The sequence below is a fragment of the Pseudophryne corroboree genome, chromosome 4 (assembly GCF_028390025.1).
Source record: "Pseudophryne corroboree isolate aPseCor3 chromosome 4, aPseCor3.hap2, whole genome shotgun sequence".
Classification (NCBI taxonomy): Eukaryota; Metazoa; Chordata; class Amphibia; order Anura; family Myobatrachidae; genus Pseudophryne; species Pseudophryne corroboree.
The window spans coordinates 241,322,310-241,345,298 of record NC_086447.1 but is presented as its reverse complement, the minus strand read 5'-3'; the positions used below and the strand labels follow the sequence as shown (position 1 = coordinate 241,345,298).

Here is a 22,989-nt window from a genome sequence, read left to right as displayed (position 1 = left end):
GTACTCCGAAAGAGTGTTTAGTGCCGCCGCTCACCTTGTCAGCAATCGGCGTACGAGGTTACATCCAGAAAATGTGGAGAAGATGATGTTCATTAAAATGAATTATAATCAATTCCTCCGCGGAGACATTGACCAGCAGCAATTGCCTCCACAAAGTACACAGGGAGCTGAGATGGTGGATTCCAGTGGGGACGAATTGATAATCTGTGAGGAGGGGGATGTACACGGTGATATATCGGAGGGTGATGATGAGGTGGACATCTTGCCTCTGTAGAGCCAGTTTGTGCAAGGAGAGATTAATTGCTTCTTTTTTGGGGGGGGTCCAAACCAACCCGTCATATCAGTCACAGTCGTGTGGCAGACCCTGTCACTGAAATGATGGGTTGGTTAAAGTGTGCATGTCCTGTTTTGTTTATACAACATAAGGGTGGGTGGGAGGGCCCAAGGACAATTCCATCTTGCACCTCTTTTTTCTTTTCTTTTTCTTTGCATCATGTGCTGATTGGGGAGGGTTTTTTGGAAGGGACATCCTGCGTGACACTGCAGTGCCACTCCTAAATGGGCCCGGTGTTTGTGTCGGCCACTAGGGTCGCTAATCTTACTCACACAGTCAGCTACCTCATTGCGCCTCTTTTTTTCTTTGCGTCATGTGCTGTTTGGGGAGGGTTTTTTGGAAGGGACATCCTGCGTGACACTGCAGTGCCACTCCTAGATGGGCCCGGTGTTTGTGTCGGCCACTAGGGTCGCTAATCTTACTCACACAGCTACCTCATTGCGCCTCTTTTTTTCTTTGCGTCATGTGCTGTTTGGGGAGGGTTTTTTGGAAGGGACATCCTGCGTGACACTGCAGTGCCACTCCTAGATGGGCCCGGTGTTTGTGTCGGCCACTAGGGTCGCTAATCTTACTCACACAGCTACCTCATTGCGCCTCTTTTTTTCTTTGCGTCATGTGCTGTTTGGGGAGGGTTTTTTGGAAGGGCCATCCTGCGTGACACTGCAGTGCCACTCCTAGATGGGCCCGGTGTTTGTGTCGGCCACTAGGGTCGCTAATCTTACTCACACAGCTACCTCATTGCGCCTCTTTTTTTCTTTGCGTCATGTGCTGTTTGGGGAGGGTTTTTTGGAAGGGACATCCTGCGTGACACTGCAGTGCCACTCCTAGATGGGCCCGGTGTTTGTGTCGGCCACTAGGGTCGCTTATCTTACTCACATAGCGACCTCGGTGCAAATTTTAGGACTAAAAATAATATTGTGAGGTGTGAGGTATTCAGAATAGACTGAAAATGAGTGTAAATTATGGTTTTTGAGGTTAATAATACTTTGGGATCAAAATGACCCCCAAATTCTATGATTTAAGCTGTTTTTTAGTGTTTTTTGAAAAAAACACCCGAATCCAAAACACACCCGAATCCGACAAAAAAAATTCGGTGAGGTTTTGCCAAAACGCGTTCGAACCCAAAACACGGCCGCGGAACCGAACCCAAAACCAAAACACAAAACCCGAAAAATTTCAGGCGCTCATCTCTAGTTACACTAAGATGTGCCTTTTTGTTCCTTATACACACATACTAACACACACAGTAATGTGTGGACTCAATAACAGTCCAAACATTAGATTTCTTAAAAATAATAATGCAACAGTCGGTCTCAATGAAATAAATGCAGCAGATACCTGTATAGAACATATCAAATAGTGATGGACATGTTAACTATAATTATTTACGTGTTGGTGAATGGACATGTTACCTGTAACCTACGTATATTCAGCCTCAGCAGTAGAAACAATATGTATGGTTCAACGTGTGCTCACCTGAAAACATCATCATGTGCTGAAAGTTCCAGGGAATCCTTTTTTTTCTGCCCAAGTTCAAGAAAAATGTAAGGGGATATATGTTACAAGCTCTTGCTACAAAAATCGATATCTGAATATTTTAAATTAAGGTTGAAAAGTAACAATGATTATATCTTCCAATATAACCCAGCTAAAAACTTCCTTACAATGACAACAGATTAATTCATGTAGATGATGCACAAACTGATAATCTGTGCTCATCCAGGCAATGCAAATTAGTAGCACTGAAATGTGACATACTGGGGCTGTGAGTGCTTTCTCTACTTCACCGGCAGCCTAGCACTGTTCTCTACACACGAGCACAGAAGTCTAAACTATCGGGAACCAAATGAAGCTTTTCTAACGTTTCACCATTATCGAGTTTAGGTAACACTAGTGGTGGAAAGCTAAATTTCTAAATCTTTGTAAAACTGTGCAGACACTACAGTCAACTAGCAGTCAATGGGGTCATGGTGTGTATGTGAAAATACAAGGACCACAGGAAAAAACATTGTTTTATCCACAATATCCATGTTGCTAAGTAGGAGGTAGCAGTGATAACCCAGCATTATAATCTAAAGAAAGTGGTAACCACTGATTCTTATGGTGGTATTCAGTTGTTATATAACTGTCTAATGTATATATATATATATATATATATATATATATATATGTCTAAAATGACAGGAGATTACAGGGCGAAAATCAATTGAGCTTTTTTTTATCGCACCTATTGCTCCCATAGAGGTCTGGTTTAGCTGCGTAAAGCGCCTAAATCTGACTAAACCAAACAATGGAATAGCTGCCGACAGGCGCACGCAGGTGTGGGGGAATAATTGAATACCGCCCTTAGGGCCTAATTCAAGGGTAATTGCAAAAGCAAAATCTTCCTCTAATGGGCAAAACAATGTGTACTGTAGGTGGGGCAGATGTAACATGTGCAGAGTAAAAGTAATACCCCTTTTCCACCTGTAGCATGGCTGCGACCCGTGCTACAGCCCCCTTTCCCACAGCGCTCACCAACCCAGCATATTGCCGGGTTGGTGACGCTGCTAGTAACGCGATGATCTCCCAGCGCCGCCCTTCCATACACTGTGAACGGGAGCCGTGTTGCATCGACATGGATACCGTTCACACTACACAGCTTACCGGGTTGAACACGTGTTCAACCCGGCAAGCTACCCGGGTAGGGGTCCTGGATCACTTGATCCGGGAATTTGCAGGGGGGGCCGTTTCCAGTTTCCACTAGGAAAAAACACAGGTAAATGCGCGCCCCCGTGCATTTACCCGTGTTTTTAGAGCTATTAGAAAAGGGGTATTAGATTTGGGTGGGGTGTGTTCAAACTGAAATCTAAATTGCAGTGTAAAACTAAAGCAGCCAGTATTTACCCTGCACAGAAACACTATAACCCACCCAAATTTAAATCTCTCTGCACATGTTACAACTGCCCCACCTGCAGTGCACATGGTTTTTGACCATTAGATGAAGATTTTGCTTTTGTAATCAACCTTGAATTAGGCCCTTACACTCACTTCACACAGCGGTGAAGTGAGCGATCTACTAGATTACACATGGAGAGATCCGTGCTTAATTTCTAAGAAACCTAGTCAGATTGCTTAGAAATTAAGCACGGATCTCTCCGTGTGTACCCCCCTTTAGACTCTTATGTACTAATAGTGTACATACAGTCAGGTTCACAGAAGCACAACCCTCTCATCTCTCATGTTATGAATAATGACACTGAATTCTAAATACACAACATATTCACACGTGGTTACTATGTACCAAATCTTCTATAGAGCACAAGCGGAGTAGTTGGGCATAGCAGCTTCTACTGTAGCGATCACTTTATAGAATGTATTTGATAAATGAGAGGTACAAACTGTTTGGCTGTTATGGGCAACGTCTCCACTTGTCTTCTTTAGAAGGTTTGACATATTAATGATCACTAATGGCATGGGTGATTAATATCCTGTAGGATTTGCTCACACCTCTGATTGATTCCTTAAAGAAAGCAGAACATGCGGTTGCAGTCAAAGCACATTTCCGTATAAAAAAGGTACTCAATAGCACTTTAGGAAGCAGCAGAACGTCAGGTGCAAATGAGCAATATATGTTACCTCCTTGATACATGAGCATTACTGGGTCAAGTTGTGTTTTGAGTAGATTGTATTTGCTGATGTTCTGTATGCAATAACCGAGCGCTGATTTGGCTACAGTTCCATCTTTACAAACAGAAGATCTTTCACTGACATTGTGCAAGAAGAAAAGTAGTCCATAGCAACCAGACAAATATCAGCTTTTCACAATATTATGTAGGCATACTAATGAAAGCTAATATGTGGTTTCTATAGGCTACAGCACAAGTATTCATCAGTGTTTTGCTTTGCAGATCTCTCTGTGAGTTACATCCTCATGCAGCTATAGATAGTAAAGGAAGGCAACTGACAACTATTATACTGCTATCAAGATAGGGAATGACATTCAAATATTGGGGGTAATTCCAAGTTGATCGCAGCAGGAAATTTTGTAGCAGTTGGGCAAAACCATGTGCAGTGCAGGGGGTGGGGGGCAGATATAACATGTGCAGAGAGAGTTAGATTTGGGTGGGTTATTTTGTTTCTGTGCAGGGTAAATACTGGCTGCTTTATTTTTACACTGCAATTTAGATTGCAGATTGAACTCACCACACCCAAATCTATCTCTCTCTGCACATGTTATATCTGCCTCCCCTGCAGTGCACATGGGCCCTCATTCCGAGTTGTTCGCTCGGTAAAAATCTTTGCATCGCAGCGATTTTCCGCTTAATGCGCATGCGCAATGTCCGCACTGCGACTGCGCCAAGTAAATTTGCTATGCACTTAGGAATTTTACTCACGGCATTTTCATCGTTCTGGCGATCGTAATGTGATTGACAGGAAATGGGTGTTACTGGGCGGAAACAGGCAGTTTTATGGGCGTGTGGGAAAAAATGCTACAGTTTCCGGAAAAAACGCAGGAGTGGCCGGAGAAACGGGGGAGTGTCTGGGCGAACGCTGGGTGTGTTTGTGACGTCAAACCAGGAACGACAAGCAGTGAAATGATCGCAGATGCCGAGTAAGTCTGAAGCTACTCAGAAACTGCTACGAGGTGTGTAATCGCAATATTGCGAATACATCGTTCGCGATTTTAAGATGCTAAGATTCACTCCCAGTAGGCGGCGGCTTAGCATGAGCAAATCTGCTAAAATTCACTTGCGAGCGAACAACTCGGAATGAGGGCCATGGTTTTGCCCAGTTGCTATCAAAAATCATGCTGCGATCAACTTGAAATTACCCCCATTGTTACAAAGATACAACACAATCTCTTTTTCATTCCATAAATGTTTGGTCAGGTTCTAATAAAAAACTAGCACATATTAATCAATGTCAAACCTTCTGCAGAATCCACACACAGATTTAGTCACATTTCATTAAAATGTTGTTAGGATTAATTCTGAAACTTGGATTCAGAGTCCTGAGAGTGTAATATGTAACCAGCCCAATTTGCTTTTGAGAAAAAGGATACAAATGCTCCGAATATAAAGAGGGCATTAAAGATGTGATTCTGGAAGGTAAACAGCGCCAGTCCCATGTAACAGAAAATGAAGTTCTCTGCCAGAAAATTCATGAATTCAAACAGCTGAGAGGAGAAAACAGAAACACATTACATACAGTGAGAGGCATGTCCCAGTCTGTGATGCTGGGGGATGGGTGACTGTTCATGGATTGTACATATAAAACACTTTTCTCATTGTTCTTCTTAGGTGCTACTTACTCTATGTATATGCATAAAATATTCTTTACAACTCAAACTTTTTATAAATCTTTTAGCTTAGCTGCTTTGGGCTGATTCTGAGTCCAGGCTTGGACTGGCTCACAGGGGAAACCACCGATAGGCTCCACTGCCTGGGGACCCACCTCCTGCTATAAGGATCAGGTTCCAGACTGCAAAAATTATACATTATACATATGTTACCTCATACTGCACAAGAATATGGTGCATTCTCTACAGTACATTGCTGTTATTAATGGTATCCGGACTCCAGGTCGACAGCACAAAGGTCGACACACCTTAGGTCGATGCCAATTGGTCGACACACCTTAGGTCGACATGGACAAACGTTCGATAGGAACAAGGTCGACATGGAAAAAGGTCGACATGAGTTTTTCACGATTTTTTTCTTTTTTTGAACCTTTTCATACTTAATGATCCACGTGGACTACGATTGGAACGGTAAAGTGTGCCGAGCGAAGCAAAGGCACCATGCCCGAAGCATGGCGAGCGAAGCGAGCCATGCAAGGGGACGCGGTGCACTAATTGGGGTTCCCGGTAACTCTACGAGGAAAACTACACCAAAAAAACATAAAAAACTCATGTCGACCTTGTTCCTGTCGACCTTTTGTCCATGTCGACATTTTGTCCATGTCGACCTAAGGTGTGTCGACCAATTGGCGTCGACCTAAGGTGTGTCGACCTTTGTGCTGTCGACCCTCAGTCCCAGACCCATTATTAATCTGGTACATTATTATGCATGCTCTAGCAGAATTTACTATGTATATTTATCAAGGGGCTTAGACTATACACTCTCCAATGATTAGACAAGCATCTGTGGTGACTATCCACACCCCTCTAGAGACTGACCACACCCCTAAGTATGGGACCCTATCACTGCATTCCCCCGGTGGGCTCTTCAGACACTGTCTGAGTCACACAAAAAGGCAGATTTATCACATTATGGTAATGCTGGAACCTGTAGGGCTAATGCAGGCATCAGGCTTCTGCAAGGGAAAATCCCTGTCGCCCACTGATTTTACGTCAGCCGCCATTACTGTCATAATCACTTGCACCAGCCTAAGCTAAGTGCAGGAGAACCATCAAAAACAGATTTTCCTTCTCTGTATGCATGACTCAGGCCATATGGAGCTGTTGATACACGCCCATGACACGCCCACAAAACAAGACTCTATGAGTTCTATGAGCTCGCATTGTCACTGCCCCGAATCGCCAGAATTCATGGAAAGACAGATACGAACAGGATCCGTATAACTCAGTATAGAATGGACATATGTAAAAATACGCAAATTCACAAATGCGCAAGTGCTGTATGCAAACATTCGCCATTTACCTCCATGCACAGAGACATTTCTTAATATAATTTTGATGATTGTTATTTGTATGCCCATTTATAAATGTAGAAATAGGTATGGTAAAGGAGCATAGAATGCTTAAGATACATAATTCATGTACAACCACAATCTAACACATCAACATTTTCCTCCAAAAGGTCATTACTTACAATAAATATACACCTAAATCTCACACGATGAAGTATACGGACTCATTCATTCATTAGTTAATGCAATAGCATTCAGGAGAGACAGATAATATAGGTGCTCAATGAACCGTATCATACTGAACAAGCGGAAAAGCATTAAGCATTATTAAAGTAAACAGAAGCAATGTATTTGACATCAAACATGATCCTGCTGACCCTTTTACGCTGGCATACAGTACTTCAAGCGTAAGACTGAAGAAGTAGAAGCCCCTTGAGAATCACTAATGACTTTAGACATCAGAATGCCAAGGCTTTGTGAATCTGGCCTTATTATTGATAGATAATTTACCGGCAAGTACAGAACAATAATGAGAATCTGTTTCAGATGACGAGGGACACAGCTTAGCATCCTGTATGAAATGGCCTCATGAGGATAGTGCATTGTAGGTATCCACAGCCTATATTTCCACAGTGGATTGTGTTTCTACATGGCAAAGTAAATATTTTTTTTTTGGCTGATAACATAATTTATGCAACATAAGCTGTGACAAAGAAGGATTAAGATGAAAAAAAGGTTAGAAATAAAGGAAATACACCTATTATAGAATTAGCTAGCTAATTAATCTTGCGTTATTATAAGTGAACATTACTTTATATGTAAAACAATAAATGAGTACTTTACAGTCTCGCCATTCTTCAAGTTTATAAACCCACCTAAGGACATTAATAATATACCTATTGTGCTTGAAAAGTTACTGTAGGAATTGTTATTTATGAGGCTTTGTCACTTGTACTGTACGTCTAGAGCGAATTCCTTATCTCACCGGTACACTCATTTCCTACCAATACTCCCACCGCTTAGTAAATGATGTTTTGCCTTCTTTTCATCTTAGCCTATTATGTCCAACAGAGATCATTACTTGCATTTGATGATCAAAATATACTTGTGCACCTGATTATTAATAGCAAACCTTGGAGAAAGGTTATAGAGACAGTAATTTATTTTGTAGATATAAACGGAACTATTATTGCTACATCAATATTTAATAGAATACATTATAGGGCTCATAGAGTTGGACATAGGTCTGTTTTGGGGGGAATAACAGGCATATCTGTATGTGCACACATATACTAGGGATGTGCACTTGAAATTTTTCGGGTTTTGTGTTTTGGTTTTGGGTTCGGTTCCGCGGCCGTGTTTTGGGTTCGACCGCGTTTTGGCAAAACCTCACCGAATTTTTTTTGTCGGATTCGGGTGTGTTTTGGATTCGGGTGTTTTTTTCAAAAAACCCTAAAAAACAGCTTAAATCATAGAATGTGGGGGTCATTTTGATCCCAAAGTATTATTAACCTCAAAAACCATAATTTCCACTCATTTTCAGTCTATTCTGAATACCTCACACCTCACAATATTATTTTTAGCCTAAAATTTGCACCGAGGTCGCTGAATGACTAAGCTAAGCGACCCTAGTGGCCGACACAAACACCTGGCCCATCTAGGAGTGGCACTGCAGTGTCACGCAGGATGGCCCTTCCAAAAAACACTCCCCAAACAGCACATGACGCAAAGAAGAAAAAAAGAGGCGCAATGAGGTAGCTGTGTGAGTAAGCTAAGCGACCCTAGTGGCCGACACAAACACCTGGCCCATCTAGGAGTGGCACTGCAGTGTCACGCAGGATGGCCCTTCCAAAAAACACTCCCCAAACAGCACATGACGCAAAGAAGAAAAAAAGAGGCGCAATGAGGTAGCTGTGTGAGTAAGATAAGCGACCCTAGTGGCCGACACAAACACCTGGCCCATCTAGGAGTGGCACTGCAGTGTCACGCAGGATGGCCCTTCCAAAAAACACTCCCCAAACAGCACATGACGCAAAGAAAAAAAGAGGCGCAATGAGGTAGCTGTGTGAGTAAGCTAAGCGACCCTAGTGGCCGACACAAACACCTGGCCCATCTAGGAGTGGCACTGCAGTGTCACGCAGGATGGCCCTTCCAAAAAACACTCCCCAAACAGCACATGACGCAAAGAAGAAAAAAAGAGGCGCAATGAGGTAGCTGTGTGAGTAAGATAAGCGACCCTAGTGGCCGACACAAACACCTGGCCCATCTAGGAGTGGCACTGCAGTGTCACGCAGGATGGCCCTTCCAAAAAACACTCCCCAAACAGCACATGACGCAAAGTAGAAAAAAAGAGGCGCAATGAGGTAGCTGTGTGAGTAAGCTAAGCGACCCTAGTGGCCGACACAAACACCTGGCCCATCTAGGAGTGGCACTGCAGTGTCACGCAGGATGGCCCTTCCAAAAAACACTCCCCAAACAGCACATGACGCAAATAAAAATGAAAGAAAAAAGAGGTGCAAGATGGAATTGTCCTTGGGCCCTCCCACCCACCCTTATGTTGTATAAACAGGACATGCACACTTTAACCAACCCATCATTTCAGTGACAGGGTCTGCCACACGACTGTGACTGAAATGACGGGTTGGTTTGGACCCCCACCGAAAAAGAAGCAATTAATCTCTCCTTGCACAAACTGGCTCTACAGAGGCAAGATGTCCACCTCATCATCATCCTCCGATATATCACCGTGTACATCCCGCTCCTCACAGATTATCAATTCGTCCCCACTGGAATCCACCATCTCAGCTCCCTGTGTACTTTGTGGAGGCAATTGCTGCTGGTCAATGTCTCCGCGGAGGAATTGATTATAATTCATTTTAATGAACATCATCTTCTCCACATTTTCTGGAAGTAACCTCGTACGCAGATTGCTGACAAGGTGAGCGGCGGCACTAAACACTCTTTCGGAGTACACACTTGTGGGAGGGCAACTTAGGTAGAATAAAGCCAGTTTGTGCAAGGGCCTCCAAATTGCCTCTTTTTCCTGCCAGTATAAGTACGGACTGTCTGACGTGCCTACTTGGATGCGGTCACTCATATAATCCTCCACCATTCTTTCAATGGTGATAGAATCATATGCAGTGACAGTAGACGACATGTCCGTAATCGTTGTCAGGTCCTTCAGTCCGGACCAGATGTCAGCATCAGCAGTCGCTCCAGACTGCCCTGCATCACCGCCAGCGGGTGGGCTCGGAATTCTGAGCCTTTTCCTCGCACCCCCAGTTGCGGGAGAATGTGAAGGAGGAGATGTTGACAGGTCGCGTTCCGCTTGACTTGACAATTTTGTCACCAGCAGGTCTTTGAACTCCAGCAGACTTGTGTCTGCCGGAAAGAGAGATCCAAGGTAGGTTTTAAATCTAGGATCGAGCACGGTGGCCAAAATGTAGTGCTCTGATTTCAACAGATTGACCACCCGTGAATCCTTGTTAAGCGAATTAAGGGCTCCATCCACAAGTCCCACATGCCTAGCGGAATCGCTCCCTTTTAGCTCCTCCTTCAATGCCTCCAACTTCTTCTGCAAAAGCCTGATGAGGGGAATGACCTGACTCAGGCTGGCAGTGTCTGAACTGACTTCACGTGTGGCAAGTTCAAAAGGTTGCAGAACCTTGCACAACGTTGAAATCATTCTCCACTGCGCTTGAGACAGGTACATTCCACCTCCTATATCGTGCTCAATTGTATAGGCTTGAATGGCCTTTTGCTGCTCCTCCAACCTCTGAAGCATATAGAGGGTTGAATTCCACCTCGTTACCACTTCTTGCTTCAGATGATGGCAGGGCAGGTTCAGGCGTTTTTGGTGGTGCTCCAGTCTTCTGTACGTGGTGCCTGTACGCCGAAAGTGTCCCGCAATTCTTCTGGCCACCGACAGCATCTCTTGCACGCCCCTGTCGTTTTTTAAAAAATTCTGCACCACCAAATTCAAGGTATGTGCAAAACATGGGACGTGCTGGAATTTGCCCATATTTAATGCACACACAATATTGCTGGCGTTGTCCGATGCCACAAATCCACAGGAGAGTCCAATTGGGGTAAGCCATTCCGCGATGATCTTCCTCAGTTGCCGTAAGAGGTTTTCAGCTGTGTGCGTATTCTGGAAACCGGTGATACAAAGCGTAGCCTGCCTAGGAAAGAGTTGGCGTTTGCGAGATGCTGCTACTGGTGCCGCCGCTGCTGTTCTTGCGACGGGAGTCCATACATCTACCCAGTGGGCTGTCACAGTCATATAGTCCTGACCCTGCCCTGCTCCACTTGTCCACATGTCCGTGGTTAAGTGGACATTGGGTACAACTGCATTTTTTAGGACACTGGTGAGTCTTTTTCTGACGTCCGTGTACATTCTCGGTATCGCCTGCCTAGAGAAGTGGAACCTAGATGGTATTTGGTAACGGGGGCACACTACCTCAAGAAATTGTCTAGTTCCCTGTGAACTAACGGCGGATACCGGACGCACGTCTAACACCAACATAGTTGTCAAGGCCTCAGTTATCCGCTTTGCAACAGGATGACTGCTGTGATATTTCATCTTCCTCGCAATGGACTGTTGGACAGTCAATTGCTTGGTGGAAGTAGTAAAAGTGGGCTTACGAATTCCCCTCTGGGATGACCATCGACTCCCAGCAGCAACAACAGCAGCGCCAGCAGCAGTAGGCGTTACACGCAAGGATGCATCGGAGGAATCCCAAGTGACATGGCCTGCAGGACTATTGGCATTCCTGGGGAAGGAGGAAATTGACACTGAGGGAGTTGGTGGGGTGGTTTGCGTGAGCTTGGTTACAAGAGGAAGGGATTTACTGGTCAGTGGACTGCTTCCGCTGTCGCCCAAAGTTTTTGAACTTGTCACTGACTTATTATGAATGCGCTGCAGGTGACGTATAAGGGAGGATGTTCCGAGGTGGTTAACGTCCTTACCCCTACTTATTACAGCTTGACAAAGGCAACACACGGCTTGACAAATGTTGTCCGCATTTCTGGTGAAATACTTCCACACCGAAGAGCTGATTTTTTTGGTATTTTCACCAGGCATGTCAACGGCCCTATTCCTCCCACGGACAACAGGTGTCTCCCCGGGTGCCTGACTTAAACAAACCACCTCACCATCAGAATCCTCCTTGTCAATTTCCTCCCCAGCGCCAGCAACACCCATATCCTCCTCATCCTGGTGTACTTCAACACTGACATCTTCAATCTGACTATCAGGAACTGGACTGCGGGTGCTCCTTCCAGCACTTGCAGGGGGCGTGCAAATGGTGGAAGGCGCATGCTCTTCACGTCCAGTGTTGGGAAGGTCAGGCATCGCAACCGACACAATTGGACTCTCCTTGTGGATTTGGGATTTCGAAGAACGCACAGTTCTTTGCGGTGCTTTTGCCAGCTTGAGTCTTTTCAGTTTTCTAGCGAGAGGCTGAGTGCTTCCATCCTCATGTGAAGCTGAACCACTAGCCATGAACATAGGCCAGGGCCTCAGCCGTTCCTTGCCACTCCGTGTGGTAAATGGCATATTGGCAAGTTTACGCTTCTCCTCCGACAATTTTATTTTAGATTTTGGAGTCCTTTTTTTACTGATATTTTGTGTTTTGGATTTTACATGCTCTGTACTATGACATTGGGCATCGGCCTTGGCAGACGACGTTGCTGGCATTTCATCGTCTCGGCCATGACTAGTGGCAGCAGCTTCAGCACGAGGTGGAAGTGGATCTTGATCTTTCCCTAATTTTGGAACCTCAACATTTTTGTTCTCCATATTTTAATAGGCACAACTAAAAGACACAGAGGTAGCTACAGCCGTGGACTACCGTACTGTGTCTGCTGCTAATATAGACTGGATGATAATGAGATGAAATCAATATATATATATATAATATCACTAGTACTGCAGCCGGACAGGTATATATATTTATTATGTAATGACTGATGACGGACCTGCTGGACACTGTCAGCTCAGCAGCACCGCAGACTGCTACAGTAAGCTACTATAGTAGTATGTATAAAGAAGAAAGAAAAAAAAAACCACGGGTAGGTGGTATACAATTATGGATGGACGAGCGACTGCCGACACAGAGGTAGCTACAGCCGTGGACTACCGTACTGTGTCTGCTGCTAATATAGACTGGATGATAATGAGATGAAATCAATATATATTATATCACACTAGTACTGCAGCCGGACAGGTATATATATTTATTATGTAATGACTGATGACGGACCTGCTGGACACTGTCAGCTCAGCAGCACCGCAGACTGCTACAGTAAGCTACTATAGTAGTATGTATAAAGAAGAAAGAAAAAAAAAACCACGGGTAGGTGGTATACAATTATGGATGGACGAGCGACTGCCGACACAGAGGTAGCTACAGCCGTGGACTACCGTACTGTGTCTGCTGCTAATATAGACTGGATGATAATGAGATGAAATCAATATATATATATATAATATCACACTAGTACTGCAGCCGTACAGGTAGATATATTTATTATGTAATGACTGATGACGGACCTGCTGGACACTGTCAGCTCAGCAGCACCGCAGACTGCTACAGTAAGCTACTATAGTAGTATGTATAAAGAAGAAAGAAAAAAAAAACCACGGTTAGGTGGTATACAATTATGGATGGACGAGCGACTGCCGACACAGAGGTAGCTACAGCCGTGGACTACCGTACTGTGTCTGCTGCTAATATAGACTGGATGATAATGAGATGAAATCAATATATATATATATAATATCACTAGTACTGCAGCCGGACAGGTATATATATTTATTATGTAATGACTGATGACGGACCTGCTGGACACTGTCAGCTCAGCAGCACCGCAGACTGCTACAGTAAGCTACTATAGTAGTATGTATAAAGAAGAAAGAAAAAAAAAACCACGGGTAGGTGGTATACAATTATGGATGGACGAGCGACTGCCGACACAGAGGTAGCTACAGCCGTGGACTACCGTACTGTGTCTGCTGCTAATATAGACTGGATGATAATGAGATGAAATCAATATATATATATATATATAATATCACACTAGTACTGCAGCCGGACAGGTAGATATATTTATTATGTAATGACTGATGACGGACCTGCTGGACACTGTCAGCTCAGCAGCACCGCAGACTGCTACAGTAAGCTACTATAGTAGTATGTATAAAGAAGAAAGAAAAGAAAAAAAAACCACGGTTAGGTGGTATACAATTATGGATGGACGAGCGACTGCCGACACAGAGGTAGCTACAGCCGTGGACTACCGTACTGTGTCTGCTGCTAATATAGACTGGATGATAATGAGATGAAATCAATATATATATATATATAATATCACTAGTACTGCAGCCGGACAGGTATATATATTTATTATGTAATGACTGATGACGGACCTGCTGGACACTGTCAGCTCAGCAGCACCGCAGACTGCTACAGTAAGCTACTATAGTAGTATGTATAAAGAAGAAAGAAAAAAAAAACCACGGGTAGGTGGTATACAATTATGGATGGACGAGCGACTGCCGACACAGAGGTAGCTACAGCCGTGGACTACCGTACTGTGTCTGCTGCTAATATAGACTGGATGATAATGAGATGAAATCAATATATATATATATAATATCACTAGTACTGCAGCCGGACAGGTATATATATTTATTATGTAATGACTGATGACGGACCTGCTGGACACTGTCAGCTCAGCAGCACCGCAGACTGCTACAGTAAGCTACTATAGTAGTATGTATAAAGAAGAAAGAAAAAAAAAAAACCACGGTTAGGTGGTATACAATTATGGATGGACGAGCGACTGCCGACACAGAGGTAGCTACAGCCGCGGACTACCGTACTTTGTCTGCTGCTAATATAGACTGGATGATAATGAGATGAAATCAATATATATATATATATATAATATCACTAGTACTGCAGCCGGACAGGTATATATATTTATTATGTAATGACTGATGACGGACCTGCTGGACACTGTCAGCTCAGCAGCACCGCAGACTGCTACAGTAAGCTACTATAGTAGTATGTATAAAGAAGAAAGAAAAGAAAAAAACGACGGGTAGGTGGTATACAATATTATATATATATTATATACAATTATATATATATATATATATTAAACTCACTGGTGGTGATTATTAAACTGGTGGTCAGGTCACTGGTCAGTGGTCACACTATCAGCAACTTGCAAGTAGTACTCCTAAGCAGACAATCACAATATATATTATACTGGTGGTCAGTGTGGTCACAATGGCAGTGTGGCACTCTGGCAGCAAAAGTGTGCACTGTACGTTATATGTACTCCTGAGTCCTGCTCTCAGACTCTAACTGCTCCCCACTGTCAGTGTCTCCCCCACAAGTCAGATAATACAGTCACACTATCTATCACTTCAGCAAGTAACTACTAGTACTCCTCCTAATGCTCCCCAAAATTACTACTGTGTCTCTCTCTACTGTCTCACTCTCTTCTCTATAAACGGAGAGGACGCCAGCCACGTCCTCTCCCTATGAATCTCAATGCACGTGTGAAAATGGCTGCGACGCGCGGCTCCTTATATAGAATCCGAGTCTCGCGATAGAATCCGAGCCTCGTGAGAATCCGACAGCGGGATGATGACGTTCGGGCGCGCTCGGGTTAACCGAGCAAGGCGGGAAGATCCGAGTCGCTCGGCCCCGTGTGAAAAAAACTGAAGTTCGGGCGGGTTCGGATTCCGAGGAACCGAACCCGCTCATCCCTAACATATACAGTAATTATTTGCAGGTATAGTTGTATTTTACACTTATGACTCCTTGCGACTGAAGAGGTGATCCGGGGGAGGGAAGAAGTGGACAAGTGTAGACAAAGTATAGTGGGACCACATTCACCTGGACACAGACGTATATACTGTACACCGGTGCTGGTGGGACGGTGCAAAAAGATGATGGTAACAATCCACAACTCGAGCCATATTATATTATTTAAAACATTTTTGTCACCCCAATAAGTATACAAGTTGTCCAATATGCATGAATATAATTTTCTATTTCTTAGAACTTTTACCTAGATATTTCAAGCAACTCTTAGTAACTTATTTATTTGAACATGACCTTAAACATGTATCCTCAAATTCAGTTACAGATAGATAGATAGATAGATAGATAGATAGATAGATAGATAGATAGATAGAGAGACTGGATTAAAACCTGCAGTGGTGCAAGTAGAAAAAATGTCTTACAGGTACTGTGTGCGCCAAAAAATGGGTGTGACCAAATGCCTTATGGGGCGTGGCCAATGAAAATGTGGGCGTAATACACATATGGGGGAGGGGCAGATACACATGACCCCCACAGTGCCAGATACACGAATGCCCCCCACAGTGCCAGATACACGAATGCCCCCCACAGTGCCAGATACACGAATGCCCCCCACAGTGCCAGATACACGAATGCCCCCCACAGTGCCAGATACACAAATGCCCCCCACAGTGCCAGATACACGAATGCCCCACAGTGCCAGATACACGAATGCCCCACAGTGCCAGATACACGAATGTCCCACAGTGCCAGATACACGTTGCCCCACAGTGCCAGATACACGTATGCCCCACAGTGCCAGATACACGAATGCCCCACAGTGCCAGATATACATTGCCCCCACAGTGCCAGATATACATTGCCCCCCACAGTGCCAGATATACATTGCCCCCCCACAGTGCCAGATATACATTGCCCCCCACAGTGCCAGGTATACATTGCCCCCCACAGTGCCAGGTATACATTGCCCCCCACAGTGCCAGGTATACATTGCCCCCCACAGTGCCAGGTATTCCTGAAGCAGCAGAATCCCCCCCCTCCCCTTCCCCTGCTCACCGGTGCTGCTGACTTGTGTGAGGGGAGGAGAGCGCAGCCTGCGCCTCTCCTTCCCCTCAGTCTCCGGAGGGTGAGTTCAATATTCAGCGCCGATCCATGAGCCAATCAAAGCTCCGTGAGCTCTGATTGGCTCACGGGCGGCGCTGATTTGAAAGATGACATTGAGGGGCAGGAGAGGCGCAGGCTGCGCTCTCCTCCCCTCACATCAGCGGTAGCAAGCGGCGGCCCGTCGGTGTGGGTACGGCGTACCCACGGCGAAATTCTTAAGGGTACGCCGTACCCACCCGTACCCGCATACTTGCACCGCTGACTTAAAATCACCATGTCCACTGTACAGCAGCAGCAGCAGCACCAAATATAACTTACCTAATAAGTGTGTTATAGACAGTGCCCCACATTATATGTATATATATATATATATATACACACACACACTGCCCCAGGCCGCTGACACTGTTTTATATATAGTATATATATACACACACATATATACTAGGGATGTGCACTTGAAATTTTTCGGGTTTTGTGTTTTGGTTTTGGGTTCGGTTCCGCGGCCGTGTTTTGGGTTCGACCGCGTTTTGGCAAAACCTCACCGAATTTTTTTTGTCGGATTCGGGTGTGTTTTGGATTCGGGTGTTTTTTTCAAAAAACCCTAAAAAACAGCTTAAATCATAGAATGTGGGGGTCATTTTGATCCCAAAGTATTATTAACCTCAAAAACCATAATTTCCACTCATTTTCAGTCTATTCTGAATACCTCACACCTCACAATATTATTTTTAGTCCTAAAATTTGCACCGAGGTCGCTGAATGACTAAGCTAAGCGACCCTAGTGGCCGACACAAACACCTGGCCCATCTAGGAGTGGCACTGCAGTGTCACGCAGGATGGCCCTTCCAAAAAACACTCCCCAAACAGCACATGACGCAAAGAAAAAAAGAGGCGCAATGAGGTAGCTGTGTGAGTAAGCTAAGCGACCCTAGTGGCCGACACAAACACCTGGCCCATCTAGGAGTGGCACTGCAGTGTCACGCAGGATGGCCCTTCCAAAAAACACTCCCCAAACAGCACATGACGCAAAGAAGAAAAAAAGAGGCGCAATGAGGTAGCTGTGTGAGTAAGCTAAGCGACCCTAGTGGCCGACACAAACACTTGGCCCATCTAGGAGTGGCACTGCAGTGTCACGCAGGATGGCCCTTCCAAAAAACACTCCCCAAACAGCACATGACGCAAAGAAGAAAAAAAGAGGCGCAATGAGGTAGCTGTGTGAGTAAGATAAGCGACCCTAGTGGCCGACACAAACACCTGGCCCATCTAGGAGTGGCACTGCAGTGTCACGCAGGATGGCCCTTCCAAAAAACACTCCCCAAACAGCACATGACGCAAAGAAGAAAAAAAGAGGCGCAATGAGGTAGCTGTGTGAGTAAGATAAGCGACCCTAGTGGCCGACACAAACACCTGGCCCATCTAGGAGTGGCACTGCAGTGTCACGCAGGATGGCCCTTCCAAAAAACACTCCCCAAACAGCACATGACGCAAAGAAGAAAAAAAGAGGCGCAATGAGGTAACTGTGAGAGTAAGATAAGCGACCCTAGTGGCCGACACAAACACCTGGCCCATCTAGGAGTGGCACTGCAGTGTCACGCAGGATGGCCCTTCCAAAAAACACTCCCCAAACAGCACATGACGCAAAGAAGAAAAAAAGAGGCGCAATGAGGTAGCTGTGTGAGTAAGCTAAGCGACCCTAGTGGCCGACACAAACACCTGGCCCATCTAGGAGTGGCACTGCAGTGTCACGCAGGATGGCCCTTCCAAAAAACACTCCCCAAACAGCACATGACGCAAAGAAGAAAAAAAGAGGCGCAATGAGGTAGCTGTGTGAGTAAGCTAAGCGACCCTAGTGGCCGACACAAACACCTGGCCCATCTAGGAGTGGCACTGCAGTGTCACGCAGGATGGCCCTTCCGAAAAACACTCCCCAAACAGCACATGATGCAAATAAAAATGAAAGAAAAAAGAGGTGCAAGATGGAATTGTCCTTGGGCCCTCCCACCCACCCTTATGTTGTATAAACAGGACATGCACACTTTAACCAACCCATCATTTCAGTGACAGGGTCTGCCACACGACTGTGACTGAAATGACGGGTTGGTTTGGACCCCCACCGAAAAAGAAGCAATTAATCTCTCCTTGCACAAACTGGCTCTACAGAGGCAAGATGTCCACCTCATCATCATCCTCCGATATATCACCGTGTACATCCCGCTCCTCACAGATTATCAATTCGTCCCCACTGGAATCCACCATCTCAGCTCCCTGTGTACTTTGTGGAGGCAATTGCTGCTGGTCAATGTCTCCACGGAGGAATTGATTATAATTCATTTTAATGAACATCATCTTCTCCACATTTTCTGGAAGTAACCTCGTACGCAGATTGCTGACAAGGTGAGCGGCGGCACTAAACACTCTTTCGGAGTACACACTTGTGGGAGGGCAACTTAGGTAGAATAAAGCCAGTTTGTGCAAGGGCCTCCAAATTGCCTCTTTTTCCTGCCAGTATAAGTACGGACTGTCTGACGTGCCTACTTGGATGCGGTCACTCATATAATCCTCCACCATTCTTTCAATGGTGATAGAATCATATGCAGTGACAGTAGACGACATGTCCGTAATCGTTGTCAGGTCCTTCAGTCCAGACCAGATGTCAGCATCAGCAGTCGCTCCAGACTGCCCTGCATCACCGCCAGCGGGTGGGCTCGGAATTCTGAGCCTTTTCCTCGCACCCCCAGTTGCGGGAGAATGTGAAGGAGGAGATGTTGACAGGTCGCGTTCCGCTTGACTTGACAATTTTGTCACCAGCAGGTCTTTGAACTCCAGCAGACTTGTGTCTGCCGGAAAGAGAGATCCAAGGTAGGTTTTAAATCTAGGATCGAGCACGGTGGCCAAAATGTAGTGCTCTGATTTCAACAGATTGACCACCCGTGAATCCTTGTTAAGCGAATTAAGGGCTCCATCCACAAGTCCCACATGCCTAGCGGAATCGCTCCCTTTTAGCTCCTCCTTCAATGCCTCCAGCTTCTTCTGCAAAAGCCTGATGAGGGGAATGACCTGACTCAGGCTGGCAGTGTCTGAACTGACTTCACGTGTGGCAAGTTCAAAAGGTTGCAGAACCTTGCACAACGTTGAAATCATTCTCCACTGCGCTTGAGACAGGTACATTCCACCTCCTATATCGTGCTCAATTGTATAGGCTTGAATGGCCTTTTGCTGCTCCTCCAACCTCTGAAGCATATAGAGGGTTGAATTCCACCTCGTTACCACTTCTTGCTTCAGATGATGGCAGGGCAGGTTCAGGCGTTTTTGGTGGTGCTCCAGTCTTCTGTACGTGGTGCCTGTACGCCGAAAGTGTCCCGCAATTCTTCTGGCCACCGACAGCATCTCTTGCACGCCCCTGTCGTTTTTTAAAAAATTCTGCACCACCAAATTCAAGGTATGTGCAAAACATGGGACGTGCTGGAATTTGCCCATATTTAATGCACACACAATATTGCTGGCGTTGTCCGATGCCACAAATCCACAGGAGAGTCCAATTGGGGTAAGCCATTCCGCGATGATCTTCCTCAGTTGCCGTAAGAGGTTTTCAGCTGTGTGCGTATTCTGGAAACCGGTGATACAAAGCGTAGCCTGCCTAGGAAAGAGTTGGCGTTTGCGAGATGCTGCTACTGGTGCCGCCGCTGCTGTTCTTGCGACGGGAGTCCATACATCTACCCAGTGGGCTGTCACAGTCATATAGTCCTGACCCTGCCCTGCTCCACTTGTCCACATGTCCGTGGTTAAGTGGACATTGGGTACAACTGCATTTTTTAGGACACTGGTGAGTCTTTTTCTGACGTCCGTGTACATTCTCGGTATCGCCTGCCTAGAGAAGTGGAACCTAGATGGTATTTGGTAACGGGGGCACACTACCTCAAGAAATTGTCTAGTTCCCTGTGAACTAACGGCGGATACCGGACGCACGTCTAACACCAACATAGTTGTCAAGGCCTCAGTTATCCGCTTTGCAACAGGATGACTGCTGTGATATTTCATCTTCCTCGCAAAGGACTGTTGGACAGTCAATTGCTTGGTGGAAGTAGTAAAAGTGGGCTTACGAATTCCCCTCTGGGATGACCATCGACTCCCAGCAGCAACAACAGCAGCGCCAGCAGCAGTAGGCGTTACACGCAAGGATGCATCGGAGGAATCCCAGGCAGGAGAGGACTCGTCAGACTTGCCAGTGACATGGCCTGCAGGACTATTGGCATTCCTGGGGAAGGAGGAAATTGACACTGAGGGAGTTGGTGGGGTGGTTTGCGTGAGCTTGGTTACAAGAGGAAGGGATTTACTGGTCAGTGGACTGCTTCCGCTGTCGCCCAAAGTTTTTGAACTTGTCACTGACTTATTATGAATGCGCTGCAGGTGACGTATAAGGGAGGATGTTCCGAGGTGGTTAACGTCCTTACCCCTACTTATTACAGCTTGACAAAGGCAACACATGGCTTGACAAATGTTGTCCGCATTTCTTGTGAAATACTTCCACACCGAAGAGCTGATTTTTTTGGTATTTTCACCAGGCATGTCAACGGCCCTATTCCTCCCACGGACAACAGGTGTCTCCCCGGGTGCCTGACTTAAACAAACCACCTCACCATCAGAATCCTCCTTGTCAATTTCCTCCCCAGCGCCAGCAACACCCATATCCTCCTCATCCTGGTGTACTTCAACACTGACATCTTCAATCTGACTATCAGGAACTGGACTGCGGGTGCTCCTTCCAGCACTTGCAGGGGGCGTGCAAATGGTGGAAGGCGCATGCTCTTCACGTCCAGTGTTGGGAAGGTCAGGCATCGCAACCGACACAATTGGACTCTCCTTGTGGATTTGGGATTTCGAAGAACGCACAGTTCTTTGCGGTGCTTTTGCCAGCTTGAGTCTTTTCAGTTTTCTAGCGAGAGGCTGAGTGCTTCCATCCTCATGTGAAGCTGAACCACTAGCCATGAACATAGGCCAGGGCCTCAGCCGTTCCTTGCCACTCCGTGTGGTAAATGGCATATTGGCAAGTTTACGCTTCTCCTCCGACAATTTTATTTTAGATTTTGGAGTCCTTTTTTTACTGATATTCTGTGTTTTGGATTTTACATGCTCTGTACTATGACATTGGGCATCGGCCTTGGCAGACGACGTTGCTGGCATTTCATCGTCTCGGCCATGACTAGTGGCAGCAGCTTCAGCACGAGGTGGAAGTGGATCTTGATCTTTCCCTAATTTTGGAACCTCAACATTTTTGTTCTCCATATTTTAATAGGCACAACTAAAAGACACAGAGGTAGCTACAGCCGTGGACTACCGTACTGTGTCTGCTGCTAATATAGACTGGATGATAATGAGATGAAATCAATATATATATATATAATATCACTAGTACTGCAGCCGGACAGGTATATATATTTATTATGTAATGACTGATGACGGACCTGCTGGACACTGTCAGCTCAGCAGCACCGCAGACTGCTACAGTAAGCTACTATAGTAGTATGTATAAAGAAGAAAGAAAAAAAAAACCACGGGTAGGTGGTATACAATTATGGATGGACGAGCGACTGCCGACACAGAGGTAGCTACAGCCGTGGACTACCGTACTGTGTCTGCTGCTAATATAGACTGGATGATAATGAGATGAAATCAATATATATTATATCACACTAGTACTGCAGCCGGACAGGTATATATATTTATTATGTAATGACTGATGACGGACCTGCTGGACACTGTCAGCTCAGCAGCACCGCAGACTGCTACAGTAAGCTACTATAGTAGTATGTATAAAGAAGAAAGAAAAAAAAAAACACGGGTAGGTGGTATACAATTATGGATGGACGAGCGACTGCCGACACAGAGGTAGCTACAGCCGTGGACTACCGTACTGTGTCTGCTGCTAATATAGACTGGATGATAATGAGATGAAATCAATATATATATATATAATATCACACTAGTACTGCAGCCGTACAGGTAGATATATTTATTATGTAATGACTGATGACGGACCTGCTGGACACTGTCAGCTCAGCAGCACCGCAGACTGCT

General features: G+C 45.4%; 1 protein-coding gene across 1 annotated transcript in view; it reads right to left on the bottom strand.

The window, feature by feature from the left end:
- Window positions 1-22,989, bottom strand: part of SLC9A9 (solute carrier family 9 member A9) — a 1,718,538-nt gene that overhangs the window by 689,382 nt on the left and 1,006,167 nt on the right. The window contains 2 exon segments of the mRNA XM_063915975.1: window positions 1,811-1,922; window positions 5,379-5,492. Of these exon segments, the coding sequence (XP_063772045.1) occupies window positions 1,811-1,922; window positions 5,379-5,492 (226 nt within the window).